This window comes from Erinaceus europaeus, chromosome 20 (assembly GCF_950295315.1).
Source record: "Erinaceus europaeus chromosome 20, mEriEur2.1, whole genome shotgun sequence".
Classification (NCBI taxonomy): Eukaryota; Metazoa; Chordata; class Mammalia; order Eulipotyphla; family Erinaceidae; genus Erinaceus; species Erinaceus europaeus.
This window is the reverse complement of record NC_080181.1, coordinates 6,338,925-6,359,126: the sequence shown is the minus strand read 5'-3', so window position 1 is coordinate 6,359,126 and position 20,202 is coordinate 6,338,925. Positions and strand designations below refer to the sequence as shown.

At 41.0% G+C, this 20,202-nt stretch overlaps 1 protein-coding gene and 1 long non-coding RNA gene across 5 annotated transcripts in view; one reads left to right on the top strand and one right to left on the bottom strand.

The window, feature by feature from the left end:
* Nucleotides 1-20,202, bottom strand: part of DYNC2H1 (dynein cytoplasmic 2 heavy chain 1) — a 197,217-nt gene that overhangs the window by 21,911 nt on the left and 155,104 nt on the right. For 3 of the 4 annotated variants that reach the window (XM_060179749.1, XM_060179750.1, XM_060179752.1), the window contains 8 exons: nt 18,536-18,667; nt 17,425-17,497; nt 15,913-16,073; nt 12,727-12,852; nt 10,427-10,537; nt 6,208-6,363; nt 1,831-1,906; nt 713-921 (listed from right to left, as the gene is read on the bottom strand). In XM_060179749.1, the coding sequence (XP_060035732.1) occupies nt 713-921; nt 1,831-1,906; nt 6,208-6,363; nt 10,427-10,537; nt 12,727-12,852; nt 15,913-16,073; nt 17,425-17,497; nt 18,536-18,667 (1,044 nt within the window). The remainder of the gene's footprint in view (nt 1-712; nt 922-1,830; nt 1,907-6,207; nt 6,364-10,426; nt 10,538-12,726; nt 12,853-15,912; nt 16,074-17,424; nt 17,498-18,535; nt 18,668-20,202) is intronic. The other variant, XM_060179751.1, reaches the window with a different exon arrangement.
* Nucleotides 1-20,202, top strand: part of LOC132534955 (uncharacterized) — a 199,434-nt gene that overhangs the window by 160,481 nt on the left and 18,751 nt on the right. The gene's annotated exons all lie outside the window — the stretch shown is intronic.

Below are 20,202 nucleotides of genomic sequence, written 5' to 3'. Positions count from 1 at the left end.
CATGCAGAACAAAGCAGGCATAACACCCAATGAACTAATGCTCCAGCCCTAGAACTGCTGTAAGTTTAGACTTATCTAGTGAGACTCATGCACACCTATGTTCATAGCAACACGATTTGTGCTAGTCAAAACCTGGAAGCAACCAAAATGCCCAAAGACAGGTGAGTGGCAAAAAAAAAACCAAAAAAACAAACTGCGGCATATATATTACTCATGTACAGTGACTGCACTGTAAAGCATTAACCCCCTAAATAAAAATACTTATCTTCTATACTCTGGAATTTAACTGTAATGGTTCAAAGCAAAAAACTGCAGCTGGGTAAAACACAAAGAAGTGCTCAAGTGCAGTAAAGAGGGGTCTTCCTGTGTTTGTGACTACTAAAAACTGTAAGCAGAAGATGAAAATATTTCCTCTTTCATACTCATCTCATATTTCCTTATTCCAGACCTTCAGAGCATCCATACTCCTCCCACCCCCTGGCCTCATCCTTGAAGAGTCATCCACATGTTATATTCTATTACTAATTCATCAATTTTTGCTAAAAGCATAGAAGATACCCAACTGTAGTTGAGAGAATCAGGTCATGCATGGATATAAAAATATATTTGTGAACAATTATGCCTGTGCATTTGAAAAGAAACAACAAATACTTAACAATTTAAGAAGTAATCCAAATACATAATAAAATTAAAAATGAAGACTTTTACCTACCAATATGCTGCAGGATTTTGGTAAAGATATATTATGTGGGAAAAGACTTTTCTTACTCCACTGGTTTAATATATCAGCTACTGAAGAATTGAAAAACTGCTTCAGATATGATTGAAGAACTCTAAGGTCAAAAGAGTTATCTATACGTCCTCCATAAATTGCATTTTCAAGTAAACCATGTAGAAATTCCCACTGAATATCCTTTGTTCCTATAATTAAAAAACATTGTATTAGCTTGATTTTTAAGTTAATAGAAATATTGCTTAAACATATTCTAAAATATCAAATATTCCAGGTCCCAGAGACATTTATGGGATATGAAATAGTATTTTATCCATTAAATATCATAAGGTGCTTATTAACATGTATATTAATATAATATTTTATTGGTTACTAGAGATCTTAATCAAGTAAGAATTTCCCATATTTTGCATGCCTACAACTCAAAATTTCACAAGAAGTGCAGGCCTACTACTATTTCCCAATGATACGTATGGAAAAACAGAAAAGCTTGGTCAGTGGCCAAGTAGTGCCACACCTGGTTGAGAACATAAGCTTCCTGGGTTCAAGTCCCTGGTCCCCACCTGTGGGGGATCTTGAGTACTGCAACAGTGCTTCAGGTGTATTTCTCTCTATCACGTCTCCCCTCTCAATTTCTTTCTGTCCTATCAGATGGAAGGAAAAAATGGCCATTGGGAACAATGGGTTCATCATGTAGACACCAAGCCCCACTAATAAACCCTGGTAACAATTTTTAAAAGGTTGTTACCTAAGTCAGAAAGTCACACAAGTACAGTAATCTGCTCTAGAATCCAGAGCCATGTGAATAATTCAGTTGAAGTGTAAAGTCTGAAATGTTCAACGACACAAAACAGAGACAAGATCTTTGGTAGGTCTCAGCAAACAGAACTATAATCAGCCAAAAAGGCCACGGTTCATATTAAACCCAATGACCACAATAAGTGCTCTAAGATAAAAATACTGCAGCCAGGAAGTACAACAGGAAATAAGAACTAAAATGCAATTAGTGATGGGGTTTTCCTGAAAATCCTCTTTGTTAATAAGACATCAGAATGTTTTCATAACAGCTGGTGAAAATTTTCCTCATTAAAACTTACCATCAAAGAGCCTATCAATAATGTTGTAACCAGCTCGAAGATCTGAGAGAGAAAATTCATAAAACTTGGTCCAACCCTATCAAAACAAATTTTAAAAGTATTAAAGAACTATAAGTTATACATTAAGATTTTAAACACGAATGTACATGCATCATTGTCTTTAATGCTTTTCAAATTCTTACTTGTTTGAAAAAAAAAATACTTGAGAATGTTCACTATTGTTGTCAAGTCTTCAACTTTTTCAGATAGAAAAGACAAGAGATGGGGAAGATGGCTCACTTTAACAAGCACAAGGCACAGCTTGGAGTTCCAGGCCAGCAAATGGGTACACTTGCAAACGGAAACGCCACAAGCAAAGACAGTGCTATGGTGTCTCATGATCTCTATTTCTCACCTTCTTTCTTAAAGAGGAGGAGGAAGAGATTACCAAGAGCAGGGGATTGTACAGGTACTGAGCCACAGTGATACACACTAGCAGGAAAAGAGTGAGAGTGGCAAAACAGATACTATCCAGGTGAGTTATAGTACCATCCCTAAATTTTTGTTGTCTTCTTCCATTTTATGAGGATGGGATGCAATGTCTTACAGTGTATCTGTGGTACATGGGTATAATTTCTCATCTCCTTATGACAGATGTCTACAGAACTCTCTCATGTCCATGCAAAACAAACTCTGCTTAGTACTGACAGAAGCTGGTGCTGGGGATTGAATCTGTAGCCCGAGACCTCAGGCATGCAGGATGTGTGAACAGCCTGAACCATGTCCCAAACTCAGCCAATAGGTGTGTGTGTGTGCGTGTGTGTCAGTGCCAGGCCTTCACCATGCCAGGCTAACTTTTTCAAAGAGAGAGAGACAGACAGACAAGAGTGACAGAGACTAGGAAGGTAACAGCACCAGAGCTTCCTCCAGTACACCAGGGGTTGTGCTTAAACCTGGGTCATATGCTTGACAAAGCAAGCACACTATGCAGATGAGAAATTTTGCTGGCCCAACTTTTTTCTTAATTACTTTGTTGGGGAAATACAGATGTACAGTACAAGACTGTTATCACACATGACAACACTAATTTGAAGGAACAGCAGCCAGAATATGGAAACAACCTACGTGCCCATCAGCTGATTTCTGGACCAAGAAGTAAGAGGCCTGCACTCAATGAAGCACTGCTCAGCAGTGAAGATAGATGCTGCTGTGCCCTCGGAGATGAAGCTGATGGGGCTGTAGGTGCCTGTGCTGCATGAAGGAGGGGAGTGAAGGACAGCCGCCAGGTGATTTCACTCATGTGGGATATGGAGAATTCAAACACATAATCCTGAAAAAAAGCCAAGCTGTAGCTAAGACCTTGGGAGACTGGTGATGATCACTGGGGGGCACTGAGGCACAGAATCTTGGAGGTGGGAATGGTGTGGAGCTATGCCCCTATTTTTATAATGTTACAAAGCAGTACTAAAAGAAAATAACATCACCTTACAAAAATGACTTAGCAGTAGATATTAAATCTTATTTACCTCTATAACATGCAAAAAATCAATCCCATGAATAGTTAACCTTCAAATCCGTGACGATATAAAGAAGTGGCATAATAAGCTTGAGTCTACTAAATGTACAGACTGAGATAGCCCTATAGTTTCAACCTTCAGAGTTGTCCATTTTCTTTACAATCATAAAAATATGTAAAGATACAAAGGCATGTAACAATTTCTGTACATCTGACCCACAAAGCACTCATATAAATCAACAACAATGAACTCATAGTGGAATTAGAATTACTAGCTGTTACTATATAACAGCTAGTAACTACAAAGCTTATAGAAAAATAATCCATGGGGCTCCATTAACTATAACCAGCTAGATAAAATAATATCAAACTAAGTCTTAAGTTTTTGAAAGTATTTAGGAATATTGGTAATTTTGTTTACCAAATAAAATTCAGAATAAAAGATGGTCATTCAAGGACTCATGCCAAGTGTACTATATTTGCTGGAAAGAAACAGTCTGGGAACATAGAAGAGAAAGATCTGACCTAATCTATGAGGAAAGGGAAAGTTCCACTTTGGAAAGATTAAAGTAGACTGAAGAGAAAGATCTGACCTAATCTATGAGGAAAGGGAAAGTTCCACTTTGGAAAGATTAAAAGTAGACTGAAAGCAGAGCAGTGGATTGTACAGTAGTGAACAATATACCAAAAAGAGAAATAACAAGAATGCCTTCTAAGGTTGGCAGTAGCTCACCCAGCCCAGCAAACCCTTCACCATGCAGTAGGACCTGGGTTTGAGTCAAGGGCAGCAAATGGGAGCAGCTGCTCAGGGGAAGTGTCCTTTTCTCTTATCTCCTCCTCTCTTCCCCCCTCCCCCCCCCCCCCCCCGTCTCTTTTTGATACTTTTTGAAAGGAAAACAGTTTGCCAGGAGCAGTGGAATTTCAAAGGCACAAGAAGCACTAGTGGCAAAAGACCTATTTGAAAGAATGACTCTGTTCATTCACAAAGACGACTGACTGGATGAATACAAGCTTGGAAAGGGAACACTAGGACACTACCGAACGAAAGCACTCAACAGAAAGGTACTGAGTCCCGAGAAGGTTTGGGCAGTATTCATGATTTCTTAACAGTGCCCATGGCGGGCCAGCAGCATAGGTCTCTTGGACAGTGCACTTGCTTTCTCATGCTCATGACCCACCGGGTTCAAGCCTGGTCCCCAAACACTGAAGGAAGCTTTGGTGCTATGGTCTTTCTTTTCCTCTGTCCATATGCTTCTCTGTATCTGTCTGGGGGTGGGGGGGAGCCAGGGCTGAGGAGACATCATAACGCTTATGCACAGGACTCAAGCCTGATACTCTGAGGTCTACTGATTTTTTTTTTTTAAAAAATTTCTAGTAGTGATTTAGCAGAGTTTACAAAACTATAATATTTCAGGAATATATTCACACCCACACATGGTACATGTGAGTGACAGCAGCCTGTATCCCCTTCTCGAAAAGGCCAAGAGGCAGTCTGGTAATCTCAGAATGCCCTGATCTGCAAAGGAAGGTCCAGAACTGTGGGTGCAGTGAGCAGCCACTCAGTAAGAGCCTGTGGCTCTGCCTTCTTTGGAACCAGCCACCAACGTGAGGAGAGGTGAAGCTCCCCCTCGACCTCCCGTCCCCTCCTAATTTGTCTCTGTCCAAAATAAATTATAGGTAGAAATCGTAGACATATGTCAGCTATGTTGTCAATCATCTCCTTTCAGTAAGCTGACCCACCATAGGGAGTCAACAGTAAGGCAAGAACAATAATCAAAGGCGGCCCAGGAGGTGGTGCAGTGGGTAAAGCCTTGGACCTTCAGCTTGAGGCCAAGTCTGCTTCCTATGCGCAAGTGCTGCTCTGGCTGTGCTCTCTCTCTTATAAGTAAGTGAAGTTTGAAAAGGAGTAGGGGAGGGAGGGGGAGGGACAAGAGGGATGGGGGTTTCATATGCTAGAGTGATGCTCTGGTTTGATCTTGTTAATCAGCAAACGCTGTTTTGTTTTGTTTTGTTTTAGTATTATTCTGGGGCTGGGTGGTGGTACACCTGGTTGAGCACATGTTATAGTGCACAAGGACCAGGGTTCAAGCCCCCAGTCCCCACCTGCAGGAGGAAAGCTTTGCGAGTGGTGAAGCAGAGCTACTAGTGTCTCTCTGTCTCTCTCCCTCTTTATCTTCCCTTCCCTCTCGACTTCTGGCTGTCGCTATCCAATAAAGATAATCAAAAACCACACGCAATACTCTTCTCAGAAAGGCGCATCACTACTGCTATCCTTCCTATCTTCACTGGGTGTCAGAACTTAGGGGATGTTTTTACAGGAAGTTGGGCCTGATCTTTAGCTTTGAAGGTATGATGGTCCCACCATGTTAATTGCTTATCAAGACTCAGTGTTCTCCTTTGAAAATAGTGAGAATATCTTCCCCATTAAGTATAGTATACAGATTATGACATTGTCATTTATTGTTTTCACAGACTTAGCAAATACTAATAGAGATGCTAAGAGAATCAAACAGATGAACATATAGGTTTCAAGCTTGAGAAAGTTAAGTGGATACCAATACATTTTACTGAGAGAGATGTAGGAAAGGAGAAATGGGTAGGGAGATTCAGTTTATGAATCCTGGTATGTGCACGAGCTCCAACCCATAGCAAATAGTATCTAACAACTATGGAGGGCTTAGGATGGTTCCCACTGTCCTACATAAACAGATACGAACTAGGTAACTACCTATAGCACAAAAAGTGAACAGAAAATGCTCTATCTGTGGTGGAAATATGTCATGAGCCAAGGTGTGAGTTAATGCTAGCTATATATGCTCTACTGTCTAGATGTTGTGAGAGAAATTGCAGAGCTCAGAATGCACCTAGTGCGTCCTTCTCACCTGTGGGATATAGTTTCTTCTTTCTTGGCATGCAGCGTGAAACCATGCGAAACTGAAGAGTGCCTGAGCTCGGTGCACATTGTCTTTTTTGCTGATTTGCTCAGGAGTCCAAGATTCGTACGTTCTCATCAAATTCTTCTTCAGACCTGGAGGTGACTAAAGAAACACAGGTGCTCTACTGTTTAAAAGTCACAAATCACTGACATACTTTTGAAGACGATTTATCAGCTAGACCAAGCATGAGTTAAATGATTTCATTGCATTTCAAAATGTATGAAGCCAAAACTAATTTTAAACTCAACAGCTCCTCTCAATTAATAATCCAAACTAATTTTTCAAATAAAAAAAATTCATACAACCACGGGATAGAACTGAGATTCCAAAAGTAAGCCACATTATGGTCAACTGATCTAAGACACAGGGGCCCAGAAAATTAAGTGGCAAGAGACAACTGAGAGGTCACATGTGGAAGAAAACAGGTCCACCTCGTGCCAGCATGCACAGAGGTAAACTCAAAATGCCTCTAAGACTTAGCTGGCAGACCAGGAACCAGAAATACATAAGCAACCTCAGCAGAACATTGCATGATTTCTTGCTTGTAAATGTCTTCAGTCTTGAGACCAACATCAAGAAAAACAGAAGAAACATCAGCTACAGCAAACAGAGTTGAAACACAAGATTTCTCCCTTCGTTTCATTTAGTTTGATGTGTACTTTGAGATTCAAGTCACTGAGAAAAGGGTTTTGTTGTCATGTGCTGCTGATTTCCTCATTCCACCCCCCACACTTAACAATCAGGAAACATGTCTTGCTGTTCGATTTTCACTACTGTGCGTTCACAATACTAGAAACAGTTTGGCTTTCAGTACATATTATCATTCTAATAAAAAACAGTCGAGGATAATTAAGATTCATTACTGACAATCAGTAAGAATAGTATAGAAATTTGTGTTTCCTGAGGTTTTCAATTTAGTTATGACATAATGTGTATTTTATATCAAAATTATAAACCAAAATAATCTAGTAACTATCCCTTTGAGATGAAACATTAGAACTTATCATTCCTACCTTTCCTCACTACTGTTTTCTACAATCCAACTAAGTTTGTTATGTTTATTAAAAAATTATTGGTAGCTAACAACTACTGGGACTGACTACATCAAGCTGCAAAGATTCTGGTGCCTTAAGCCATTCAACCATCCTGACACATGCTGAAGTTTCTGTACAGCAACAAGAACCATCAACCCAAACAGACAGGCATCCTACAGGATGGGGAAAGACACAGCTATGCCACTTGTCAGACCAAAGGCTAATAGATACACACACACACACACACATATATATGTATATGTATATACATATATATATATTTCACAAAACCCAGTAAAAAAATTTTTTTAATGGGAGAAAGGACTGAATAGACACTTCTTCAAAACACATAATCAGATGGCCAACAGGCACCTGAAAAGATGTTCAAAATCACTGATTATCAGAGAAATGCAAAGAGGACCGGGAGACTATCTCACCCCCGTGAGCATAAGTGCTGGTGAGGATGAAGCAGGAAAGGTCCCACTATAGGCAGGAATACAGGTGAGTGTAGCTCCTATGGAACACAGTTAAGAGACTGCTGAAAACATTAAAAACAACCTACCATATCCCAGAAATTCCTCTCCCACACATCTAGACAAAAGCCACTCAACTGTTTGAAAATGTCTATGCACACCTACGTCCACAGTGCTGCTATCTGATAAATCAGTGTCTGCAACAATCCAAGAACAGATGAATAGGTAACCAAGTTGTGGCACAAAGCAGAAGCTCCCTAAATGCCCAGAGACACACAACTCATAAAGAAGTTATGGGACTGGGGCAGAGGGTAGAGAGCATAATGGCTATGCAAACAGACTCTCATGCCTGAGGCTCCCAAGTCCCAGGTTCAATCCCCCTGTACCACCATAAGCCAGAGCTGAACAGTGCTCTGGTTAAAAAAAAAAAAAAAAAAAAAAAAAAAAGGAGGCTATGGGATAACCTGAAGCGTTTGTCACCAGGAATCTTACTTTTATACCATCACTGAAAGGGAAGAGAATCTGCAAAACAGTAGAACAAGCCAGGCACTGTTTCTCTTATCTGAGAAACATGGGGGAAAAAGGAAAGACATCCAGAAGTAGTAATAGCTGTAGGGATGACTTAGAAGTCAAGGCAGAACCACTGAAAAACTGGGAAGAAATAATGTACATATATATATACATACATACACATACATAAATACAGGTACAGAATCAGCTATATTGGTGACCTAGGTGGACTACTACAGTTTCCAATGGAGGGGGTGAGGACACACAATTCTGGTGGTAGGAACCTTATAGAAACCCTATTGTCTTATAATTTTGTAAATCAAAAATCATAAAATTTTAATAGCCAAAACCTAGAAGCAACCCAGGTGTCCAACAACAGATGAGTGGCTGAGCAAGTTGTGGTCTATATACACAATGGAATACTACTAAGCTGTAAAAATGGTGACTTCACCGTTTTCAGCCGATCTTGGATGGACCTTGAAAAATTCATGTTAAGTGAAATAAGTCAGAAACAGAAGGATGACTATGGGATGATCTCACTCTCAGGAAGAGTTGAAAAACAAGATCAGAAAAGAAAACACAAGTAGAACCTGAACTGGAATTGGTGTATTGCACCAAAGTAAAAGACTCTGGGGTGGGAGTGGGTGGGTGGGGAGAATACAGATCCAAGAAGGATGACAGAGGACCTAATGGGGGTTGTATTGTTATATGGGAAACTGGGGAATGTTATGCATGTACAAACTATCATATTTACTGTTGAATGTAAAACATTAATTCCCCAATAAAGAAATAAAAAATAAAATAAATTCAAGCTGATTACTCAAAAAAAAAAAATATATATATATATATATATAAATAAGGGGGTCAGGCAGTAGCACAGCAGGTTAAGCATACTTGGTGCAAAGCACAAGGACCAGTGTAAGGATCCCGGTTCGAGCCCCCGGCTCCCCACCTGCAGGGGAGTTGCTTCACAGGCGGTAAAGCAGGTCTGGTGTCTGTCTGTCTCTCCCTCTCTCTGTCTTCCCCTCCTCTCTCCATTTCTCTCTGTCCTATCCAACAACTAATGATATCAACAACAAGAATAATAACCACAACAAGACTACAACAACAAGGGCAACAAAAGGGGGAAAAATGGCCTCCAGGAGCAGTGGATTCATGGTGCAGGCACCGAGCCCCAGCAATAACTCTGGAGGCAATAAATAAATAAATAAATAAATAAATCACCCTTATTTTAAAGAATTTTAAATAAAAACATAAAGTTAAAGGATATATACTCCATGGAATACTACTGCGTAATCAAAGATGATGTTGTGAATGCTTAGTGAAGCAAGGGGTTAAAAGACAACTACTAGACATAAAACAGAGAACTGAAACATCTACCTCTCTACCTCACTCCCCCCTCTTAATTTCTCCATCAAAAGAAAGAAAAAAGCTACAGGAGTAAGTGATTCATCATGCAGGCACTGACCAGCAATAACCCTAGTAGGCAAAAAAAGGTCACTGAGGCCTCAGGTCACAAAGCTCCTGATTGGGGAGTCGGGTGGCAGCACAGCGGGTTAAGCGCAGGTGGCGCTAAGCACAAGGACCGGTGTAAGGATCCTGGTTCGAGCCCCCGGCTCCCCACCTGCAGGGGAGTCGCTTCACAAGTGGTGAAACTGGACTGCAGGTGTCTGTCTTTCTCTCCCCCCTCTGTCTTCCCCTCCTCTCTCCATTTCTCTCTGTCCTATCCAACAACGAGATAAACAACAACTACAACAATAAAACAAGGGCAACAAAAGGGAATAAATAAATAAATATAAAAAATAAATAAATAAAAATTTAAAAACAAAGCTCCCGATTGGAGGGTTTTACTCCTCACTGCCACCAGGGCTAGTGCTGGGGTTTGGTAGCAGCACTATGAATCCACCACTGCCAGCAGCCACTTATTCCTTTTTCCTTTCTTTTTTCCCTTTCTATTTTATTTGAGAAGGCAGAGAAATTGAGAGCGGGGGAGGTAGAGAGGGAGAGAGAAAAAACATCTGTCTCACTGCTCATGAGTCCTGCAGGTGGGGAGCAGGGGCTTGAACCTGAGTCCTTGCGCATAGTGCGTGTGCTCAACCAGGAGCACTACTGCCCAGCTCCCATGATTCACGTTTTAAATTTTCTTACCTCATATGTTATCTTCAGACTTGACTGTAACAAAATAGGTGTAAAATTGGGATGAACTTCTGCAGTAAGCCATAGACGAAAGGTCTCCTTAGGTTGAAGACTATTCAATTCCTTGTTCATACAAACAAAATAAATACAAACTCAATTTTAAAATATGCAGTGTGTCTTATTCAAGTGTTTGTACGCTATTCTGATATGACCCTGAATATTCTGGTTGTGCTTACTTTGTCTTTTTCATCTTCCCTCTAGCTAGATCAGTATGACAGGTAACACAGTTGGACCTGGGCTGCCCAGCTGAATTCAAATCCAAATTCGGTCACATATTCGCTGTTATCATAGGTTCCATGGCTTCCACCATTTCTTTTTTTTTCTTTTTCTTTTTTGCCTTCAGGGTTATCGCTGGGGCTCAGTGCCTGCACTACAAATCCACTGCTCCTGGAGGCCATTTTCCCCATTTTGTTGCCCTTGTTATTGTTGCCATTGTTGTTGTTGTTCTTAGAAAGGACAGAGAGAAATCGAGAGAAGATGGGAAGACAGAGAGGGACAGAAAGATAGACACCTGCAGACCTGCTTCTCCGCCTGTGAAGCGACCCCCCTGTGGGTGGGGAGCTGGGGGCTGGAGCCGGGGGCTGGAGCCGGGATCCTAATGCCAGTCCTTGCGCTTCAGCGCTTAACCAACTGCTTACCACCCAGCCCCCAAGCTTCAACCATTTCTAAGCAAGGGGATAATATTTCACAGGACTGTACAAAACATTTAAAACAGTGCCTGGTGGGAATCGGGTGGTGGCACAGCGGGTTAAGCGCACGTGGCGCAAAGCGCAAGGACCGGTGTAAGGATCCCGGTTCGATCCCCACCTGCAGGGGAGTCGCTTCACAGGCGGTGAAGCAGGTCTGCAGGTGTCTGTCTTTCTCTGCCCCGTCTTCCCCTCCTCTCTCCATTTCTCTCTGTCCTATCCACCAACAATGACATCAAAAACCACAACAATGTTAAACAAGGGCAACAGAAGGGAAAATAAATTTTAAAAAACAGTGCCAGGTAAATAGTTATTTTATTTACTTTACTTATTATGAACTAGACATAGACAGAGAAAGACCAGAGCTCAGCTCAGCTCTGGTTTATGATGGTTCTGGGGACTGAACTTGGGACCTTAAGAGTCTCAGGCACAAAAGGCTTTTGTAGAACCATTATGCTATCTCCCCAGCAACCCTACCACCACCACGTTTGTTTGTTTTTTAAAGTGTTAGCTCTAACTGCTAACTTTCAGGGTCTCATTGCTCCAATGCATACTTCCATAAAGTACATAACGCTACCAATGCCTTTCTTGATATTTTTCTTTTTTAATTATCTATTTATTTATTGGATAGAAATAATCAAAAGTTGAGAGGGAAAGGGGAAATAGAGGAGAGGGGAGAGATAGAGAGAGAGGGGAAGAAGGGGAGGGGAGGGAGAGACACCTGCAGCACTGCTTCACCACTTGCAAAGCTTTCCCCCTACAGGTGGGGACTGGGGGTTCAAACCTGGGTTCTTGTGCACTGTAACATGTGTGCTCAACTAGGTGCACCATCTTTTTTTTTCTTTATTGGGGGAATTCATGGTTTACAATAAACAGTAAAATACCATAGTCGGTACAAGTGTAACATCTCTCAGTCTTTCACATAACAATTCAACCCCCTCTAGGTCCTCCTCTGCCGTCATGTTCTTGACAATGTTTAGGGCATCCTTTTGCCAATAATAAATTCAGAGCTTCACCACACAGATGGACCTGCCCTGAGCTGTGCACATTTTAGTCACATATTCAGATGTGCATGGACCTGCACCTTTACACGTCTTTTTTTTTTTCCTTTTATTATTTTTTTAACCTGACAAATTCTTACCCATATCCCTAGTTTTCTTCTAAAACAGTATTTCAGCTTCCCTTCAGTTAGGGTTATTAAAATTTCAGCTTACTTTTTAGTGTCTTCAGAATGAAAGGCTTTATATACTTCCTCCTAAAAGATTCATTTTGGGGCAGGGGAGATAGCATAATGGTTATGCAGAGACTCTCATGCCAGAGGCTTTGAAGTCCCAAGTTCAATTCCTCACACCACCATAAGCCAGAGCTGAGCAGTGCTCTGGAAATAATAACAAAATATCCATTTTGCTTTGAATAAATGTTCATATTTAATACCAAATTTTAAACGATTCCTACTCAAATATAACTTCTGTAAACATCGTAAATGCATGCCATTCTAACACTGTTTTTTGAAGAGTACTGAACTTAGTCTTCAAAACTACTTGTATCATGTTTATTTCAATCTACCTTTTCCAGGACTGGCAGCCAGGAAACAACAAGATGCAAGTTCTTCAAACAGAGCCAGTCTCCATTTTGGGCACATTCTTTTAGCATCTGAATTGCTAAATCAGCTTGACCTTGACCCATGGCAACCTGCAAAACCAAAATGAAAAAAAAAAAAGACCTAAAACCATGCTGTAGCATATAAGATTTAAATTATTCTGACATACATATTAAACTAAATTCTTCTGACATACATATTAAACTAACTCAATTCTTGTAATCAGGGTCCTATATCTTTCATAAAAAATATTATACACTCTTCCCATTTCCAATCACTGGCTTGCTTTGTCCTTAATTAATAAGATCTTAATATTCTTATTTAAACACTGATAAAATTTTAAATGTTTTTTTTTTTTTTCCTCCAGGGTTATTGCTGGGCTCGGTGCCTGCACCATGAATCCACTGCTCCTGGAAGCCATGTTTTTCCCCTTTTGTTGCCCTTGTTGTAGCCTCGTTGTTGTGGTTATTACTATTGCCATTGTTGATGTTGTTCGTTGTTGGACAGGACAGAGAGAAATGGAGAGAGGAGGGGAAGACAGAGGGGGAAAGAAAGATAGACATCTGCATACCTGCTTCACCGCCTGTGAAGCGACTCCGCTGCAGGTGGGGAGCCAGGGGTTCGAACCGGGATCCTTACGCCGGTCCCTGCGCTTTGCACCACATGCACTTAACCCACTGTGCCACTGCCCGACCCCAAAAATTTTAAATGTTTTAAGAATAACTCAGCCAGCAGACCACCAGCCCCCATGCATGAAGTATGTGCTTGTTCCCAGGCACCACACAAACTGGGATGGCATTCTGGCCTCTCACGAAACAGCAGATAAAAATTTACTGCTAGAGGCATGCAAGCTGTAAGGCAGTTTGGGAAGATATATGTAGTCATGCTGCATTAGCAGAGGATTTTACAACCACCACTTCCTTCAAGTTTACTCCCCTTTTTTTTTTTTTTTCCAATTCTGCACTTATTCAGCTCTTAGTCATTCAGCAAATGCATTAGCATATATTCTGTACACATCCACACTGGTCTTTCCCCCTCCACTGCCTCTTAGGAAGGAGTCAGAGAGAAGGGAGAAGAAATGATGATGGGAGAACAGGGATAAATAGGCGACTTGATAAAACAAGTCTAACCACTGACATTTCAAACAGAATTTGAAAGATCCTACAACATAGCTTTAGTGTGGTCTGGGATTTGGCAGCGGAAAAGCACTGGACTCTCTACAGTGAGCCCTGAGTTTGATCCCTGGCAGCACATTACCAGTGATGTCTGGTTCTTTCTCCTCCTATGTCTCCCCTCAGCCCCCCTCTCTCCCCTCCTCCTATCTTTCTCATTAATAACTGAAATCTTAAAGAAGGAAAGAAAGGAAGGAAGGAAAGGAGATGAAGGGAGAAAGAAAAGAACAGAAAAATAAAAGAAAAAAGAAAAGTATATTTAAAAAAGCACAATAGGAAAATGTCAAGCACTCTGATTAGGTCACCTATAGGTGCAGGTTGGGGACAGGGAACCACAACATCCAGCTAGTTTCCTGAATCAAAACCTAAATGTCTAGGGCCAGGTAGTGGTGCACTAAGTCTAGGGCACCTATTACCATATGTGGGGGAACAGTCCCCACCTACAGGAGTTAAGTTTAACAGGATGTGAAGCAGGGCTACAGGTGTCTGTCTCTCTATCTTCCCCTCCCCTCTCCATTTCTCTGTCCCGTCAAGTAAAAGGAAAAGACCGCCAGGAGCAATGGATTCCACCTGCAGGCACTAAGCCCCAGGGACAACCCTGCTGGCTATACAAGTTAAATATATATAGAAAACTTTTAAAATGTAAGCATCTTTATTGAGAACGTAGTGTTACTCCTAGCTTTTCTATTTAGCACAGCAACAATACTTTTAAGGATCTCCACACTCAAAAGATTTCACTATACTAAACCATCTCCAAGCAAAGTGCACAAAACTCTGCAAGTTAAACGCTGTGATGACTGCAAGGTTTCATCTGCTAGCGTCAGTGTTTGCAGATACAGTCAACAGAAAACGCTTCCCATTTCTGAAGAAATGGCATCACTGGCGTCAGTGGAATGCTATCCTAGTAAACATTTGACAATTCTATAAATAGGACTGACGGGAGCTTCCTGGAGTTACATACAGTGCGAACCTACACAAATGAGGACAAATCCACTGTTATTTTCTACTTGTTTCTTAAACATTCTTATCCTTCGATTTGTAGTTATAGAATATTTTGTTTCCACCACTGTTTTCTAGATAATTACATTCATTTATTCACTTGTTAAAAACTGAGGGTAAACTAATACATTCAAATTCACAAACTAATGAAGTACTATAAATGAAATGAAGCTCCTGAATTTACATTAGTGAAAAAACAGTTTTTGTTTTTTTCTCAAAAAAATAAGCAAAGATATTAGTACTGCTTTTATAGAAAAGTATCACACTATCGTGTTTTTTAAAAAGCCATTTATTATTTTATCAGACTTCTGGAGGTAATAAGTCCCACTAGCCTAAATTCAAAGTGTTTGAGTTTTAATTTATAAAGGCAGGAGCCAGAGAGCAGTGAATCCAGTTGAATGCACATGGTGCCATGTGCAAAGACCCAGGTTCAAGCCCCCTGTCCCAACTTAGGGGAAACTTCCCAAGTGGAGAACCAGTGGTAGAGCTGTCTTTCTTTCTCCCTGTCTCTATTCAATCAAGTATTTTTAAAATGAAAATAATGATCACCACAAGGTGTTCTCTCTGAAGGCGGTAGGAGAAATGCCCTTGTGTTTCTTGAGTCTAGAAGCCTCCCACTGGGCTTGCAGTCCCTCCTCCACTCCCCCAGCCACAGCAGAGCACCCCACCCCCTCCAGCCTCTTCTTCCATCTCTAGCCTCACTCCGTGGCTGCTGACTCCCTCTTAAAAGGAACCGATTGGCTCCACCTGGACAACCCAGAATCTCTCCCTCCATGCTGAGGTGCTTAGCTAAATTACATGCACAAAGTTTCTTTGACCACAGAAAGGTAACAATCTACAGGTTTTAGGGATCGGGATTTGAATGTTTCTAGATCTCACTATCAAAACACCACCACCGCAACAAAAATGTTTCACTAATAAGGCCAGTGCAGCAGGAAGGGCAACGGCAACAGCAGAGACAGCAGGGCAACATGTCCAGACCTGGTGGTAACACTCCCCACTCCTTTCAGTGTTGGCAAGCTCCTGCAGTTCTTGAGAAGGGTCAGCACCAGGAGAAATGATTATTAAGATGGGTTCAATTTCTAATGTCTCTTTGTACAAACGCTTCAAATTTAGAGGAAGTGGAGACAATTCTTTCAATCCTAAAATGTAAATAAAAAATATATAAATAAAAATTATACATCAGGGAAAAAAAACTTTTGAAGTCAACTACATGATATAGACAGTACATAGGCAAACCCCTTATATATCAATGCTGCCTCTAGAATTGCTCACATATTAGCAATGATCCTTATTAAAGCTTCCAGTTTTCTCAATGCTTATCAGTTACAATATGATTTAATCATTATAATGCTAAGTAGTTAAGTATCCTGACTACCATATTTAGCAGATGAAGAAAAACGCATCAGTTTTGTGGTCTTAAATAATTCTTTCCTTCCCAACACTAAACCCAACCACCCTTGCATGCAGCTTTTCCTCCACTGGTAACGGCAGCTGAGTGCCTGCTCTCCACCAAGCATTTGGGAGACAGCTTTCCAAATGACAATTAAAGAACTTCACTGTTGTGAAAGAAGATGAAAAGCTATTTCTTATGGCCACGCACAAAAACAAACAAAAAAAGTCTAGTTGGAGACAGAAATGCATAGCTCTCGGTTTCCGTGTCTAGTGAGCATATGTAAACCGCTAAAAGGAAACAAAGAAGTCATTTTTCTCTCTGGCAAAATTTTGAGATAACCCATTCAAGATTCCTATCCTTTTGTTAGTCAATCAAACACTAAACTAGGTACTGCTGCGTGGGGATTTTGGTGAAGTAATCAAGGCTATAAACCTTAAAACACTCTTGCGTAACTGTGCTTTTATTATAATTATTTTAATCTTTTAACTTACTTTATGCTAAAAATTTATTTAAAATATTTTTCGGTTATCTTGCTCAGATGAAAATATGGCAGTCTGTTCTATCCAGATGAATGGTAATTTTCAATTCTCCAGCTAAGAAAGTATTTAAGATATAAAAATTTTAAAACCTAAATTCATCATATTTTAAGCAGAATTAAAATAACTCACGTTGAAGCTTTTTTTTTATCCCTAAGACTATACAGTAGTCGGGACACTGTGCTTTGATTTTCTAGATTAGAGACTGGCTCACATTTTGTAATCCTAATCAGAGACACACATATTTCATATAACTGTAAGTAAGGTCGTATGCAATAAAAAAGAATTATTTACAAAAGGTGGGGATTATATGTATAATGAAGGAAAAAAAGCATATGGCCAACATAAAACAAATGGGGGAAATGAGCCCAGTGGTCAGTAATGGAGGGGTGCTGACACTTTGGGAGTAGGTATAGTGTGGAAAAAGCATTTTAAAGAAGAGGTGTGAAATTGTACCCCTAAACCAGCACCTCAATTATTTTTAAAAATTACAACAAAAATGTAAATTTAAGACAAAATCTTCAGGTCAGTGATCTAATTCTAGAAAAGTACTTTACTTACCCAGAGTTTTACATGCGAATAGAGACATGGCACTCTGCAGTCTGTCTGGTCTGAGAGCCTGTACAACAAGAACCTTAAAATAAAATGCAAAGTGTTCTTAAATAATAAATTTCACACAATAACTTTAGTTATGCCTGAGTAAGACAGGTAGCTCACCTGCTTTGCCATGTGCATGACCCAGGTCCAAGCCTTGGGGTTATAGTGTCTTTCCCTCCCTGAGTGTGTGTAACTCTCTGTGCAAGTCCCTCAGAAGTAGTGAAGGCAGAGTGACAACAACAAATGTTACTGGTTATCTGTGTCTTTAGAACTTAAAAAGTTAAAAAAAACACCCAAGTGGCCAGACCTGGGAGTGGGAAGTTGTGAAGATAAGGGTTTGTGGACATACAATGTCTGGCCCAAATAGCTTGTTTAAATTTCTTAAATCACCATTTTTATGCTGAATTATATACAGCTATTCTTAAATGTTTTATTTTTATTTATTATTGGATAGAGACAGATTGAAAGGGGCTGGGCGGGTACACAGGGAGAGAGACAGACAGACACCTGTAGCCCTGCTTTACCACTCATGAAGCTTCCCCCTGCAGGTGGGGAGCAGGGGTTTAAATCTGGCTCCTTATGCACTGTAGTGTGTGTGCTTAACCAAGTGCACTACTGCCTGGCCCCCAGACATTATTTCTCTTTTTATTATTCTTTCTTTCTTTCTTTCTTTCTTTCTTTCTTTCTTTCTTTCTTACAGGGCACTGCTCAGCTCTGACTTGTGGTGCAGGGGATTGAACCTGGGTCTTTGGAGCCTCAAGCATGAGAGTCTCTTTGCATAACCATTATGCTATCCACCCCCATCTGACATTATTTTTCTATTGTAAAATCACCTCTGTTTCAGAGGTGGAGGAAATCAGAAATGCTAGAGGGGGCAGGGAGAGAGAAAGAGAGGGTGAGAGAGTTCACCAGGAAACTTCATCAGTGATTTCACTGGCTGCATAAGATTGGAAAAGCAGGAAGTCCTTCCTTTCACTATTATGCCACATACAGACTATGTGACACTATAGCAGATCTGTCATTTGAATAGCATCTGAAGACAAAAAAAAAGTTTGACATGTTCGGAATGACATACCTGCTGAAATAAGGAAACCTTCTTTGCAAGAATAGTTGGAAACTCTTGCTCACACATGGAGTTATGATAATAAGTACGCCACAGAGCTACATCTTCAAAGCAGAGAGTCTGATAAAGAGTAGGGAGAGTAATCTAAAAATTAAGAAAAAAATGAGTTATAAGCAAATATAAAAATCTATGAATCTATGTGAACATGTATGTGGAATAGAGACAAAGTAAATGGAAACTAAGAATCGATAGACTGTTACTACTTGATTTATAACTTACTTTCTTTATTTTGCCATTTCCAGGTGAGAAATAGTATTCTGTAGACCTATCCAGTCCAGATCTAAATAAATGACACTAATTCCAAGGTAGTTCTAATCAGCACTGTATAGTTCACAGATCTTTTCCCTACATAAACTTACCTGGACCTGCCTATATTCATCGTATGTATCAAAACAAGTGCAGATTTTAATTATTGCCACAGCTGAGTTACATGTTAGACTGCAAACAAATCTTTTTTTTTTTTTTTTTGCTTCCTGGATTATTGCTGGGGCTTGGTGCCTGCACCACAAATCCACTGCTCCTAGAGGCTACTTTTTCACTTTTGTTGCCATTGTTTTATCATTGTTGTGGTTATTATTATTTTTATTGATATTGTTGTTGTTGGGTAGGAGAGAGAGAAATGGAGAGAGAAGGGGAAGACAGATGGGGAGAAAAAGGTAGACACCTGCAGACCTGCTTCAAAACTTGTGAAGCGACCCTCCTGCAGGTGGGGAGCCGGGGGCTTGAACCGGGATCCTCATGCTGGTCCTTGTGCTTTGCGCCATGTGTACTTAGCCCACTGTGCTACCGCTGCCCCCCTTGGGTTTCTTATAATTAAATGCTTGGGGGTGGGAGTCGGGCAGTAGCTCAGCAGGTTAAGCGCACATGACACAAAGCACAGGACCAGCAAGAATCCCAGTTCGAGCCCCCAGAGGTAGGGAGCCGCTTCATAAGCGGTGAAGCAGGTCTGCAGGTGTTTATCTGTCTCTTCCCCTGTCTTCCCTCCTCTCTCCAATTCTCTCTGTCCTAGCCAACAACAGCAGAAGCTGTAACAACAATAACAATGAAAACAACAGGGGCAACAACAATGGGAAAAACAGCTTCCAGGAGCAGTGGATTCATGGTGCAGGCACCAAAGCCCCAGCAATAACCCTGGAGGGGAAAAGAAAAGAAAAGAAAAGGAGGAAGGAAGGAAGGAAGGAGGGAGGAAGGAAGGAAGGAGGAAGGAAGGAGGGAGGAAGGAGGGAGGAAGGAGGAGGGAGGGAGGAAGGAGGGAGGGAGGGAGGAAGGAGGGAGGAAGGAGGGAGGAAGGAGGGAGGAAGGAGGAGGGAGGGAGGAAGGAGGGAGGAAGGAGGGAGGAAGGAGGAGGGAGGGAGGAAGGAGGGAGGAGGGAGGAAGGAGGGAGGAAGGAGGAGGGAGGGAGGAAGGAGGGAGGAAGGAGGGAGGAGGAGGAGGAGGAAGGAAGGAGGGAGGAAGGAAGGAGGAGGGAGGAAGGATGGAGGAAGGAGGGAGGAGGAGGAGGAAGGAGTGCTGAAGCCTGTTTTCTAAGCCATATGCACGGACACAGTGCTCCCTTACTCTCTAACTGTCCTGAGTTCTACTTGCAAATGTGCTCCAGATTCCTCATAAATATCTACCAA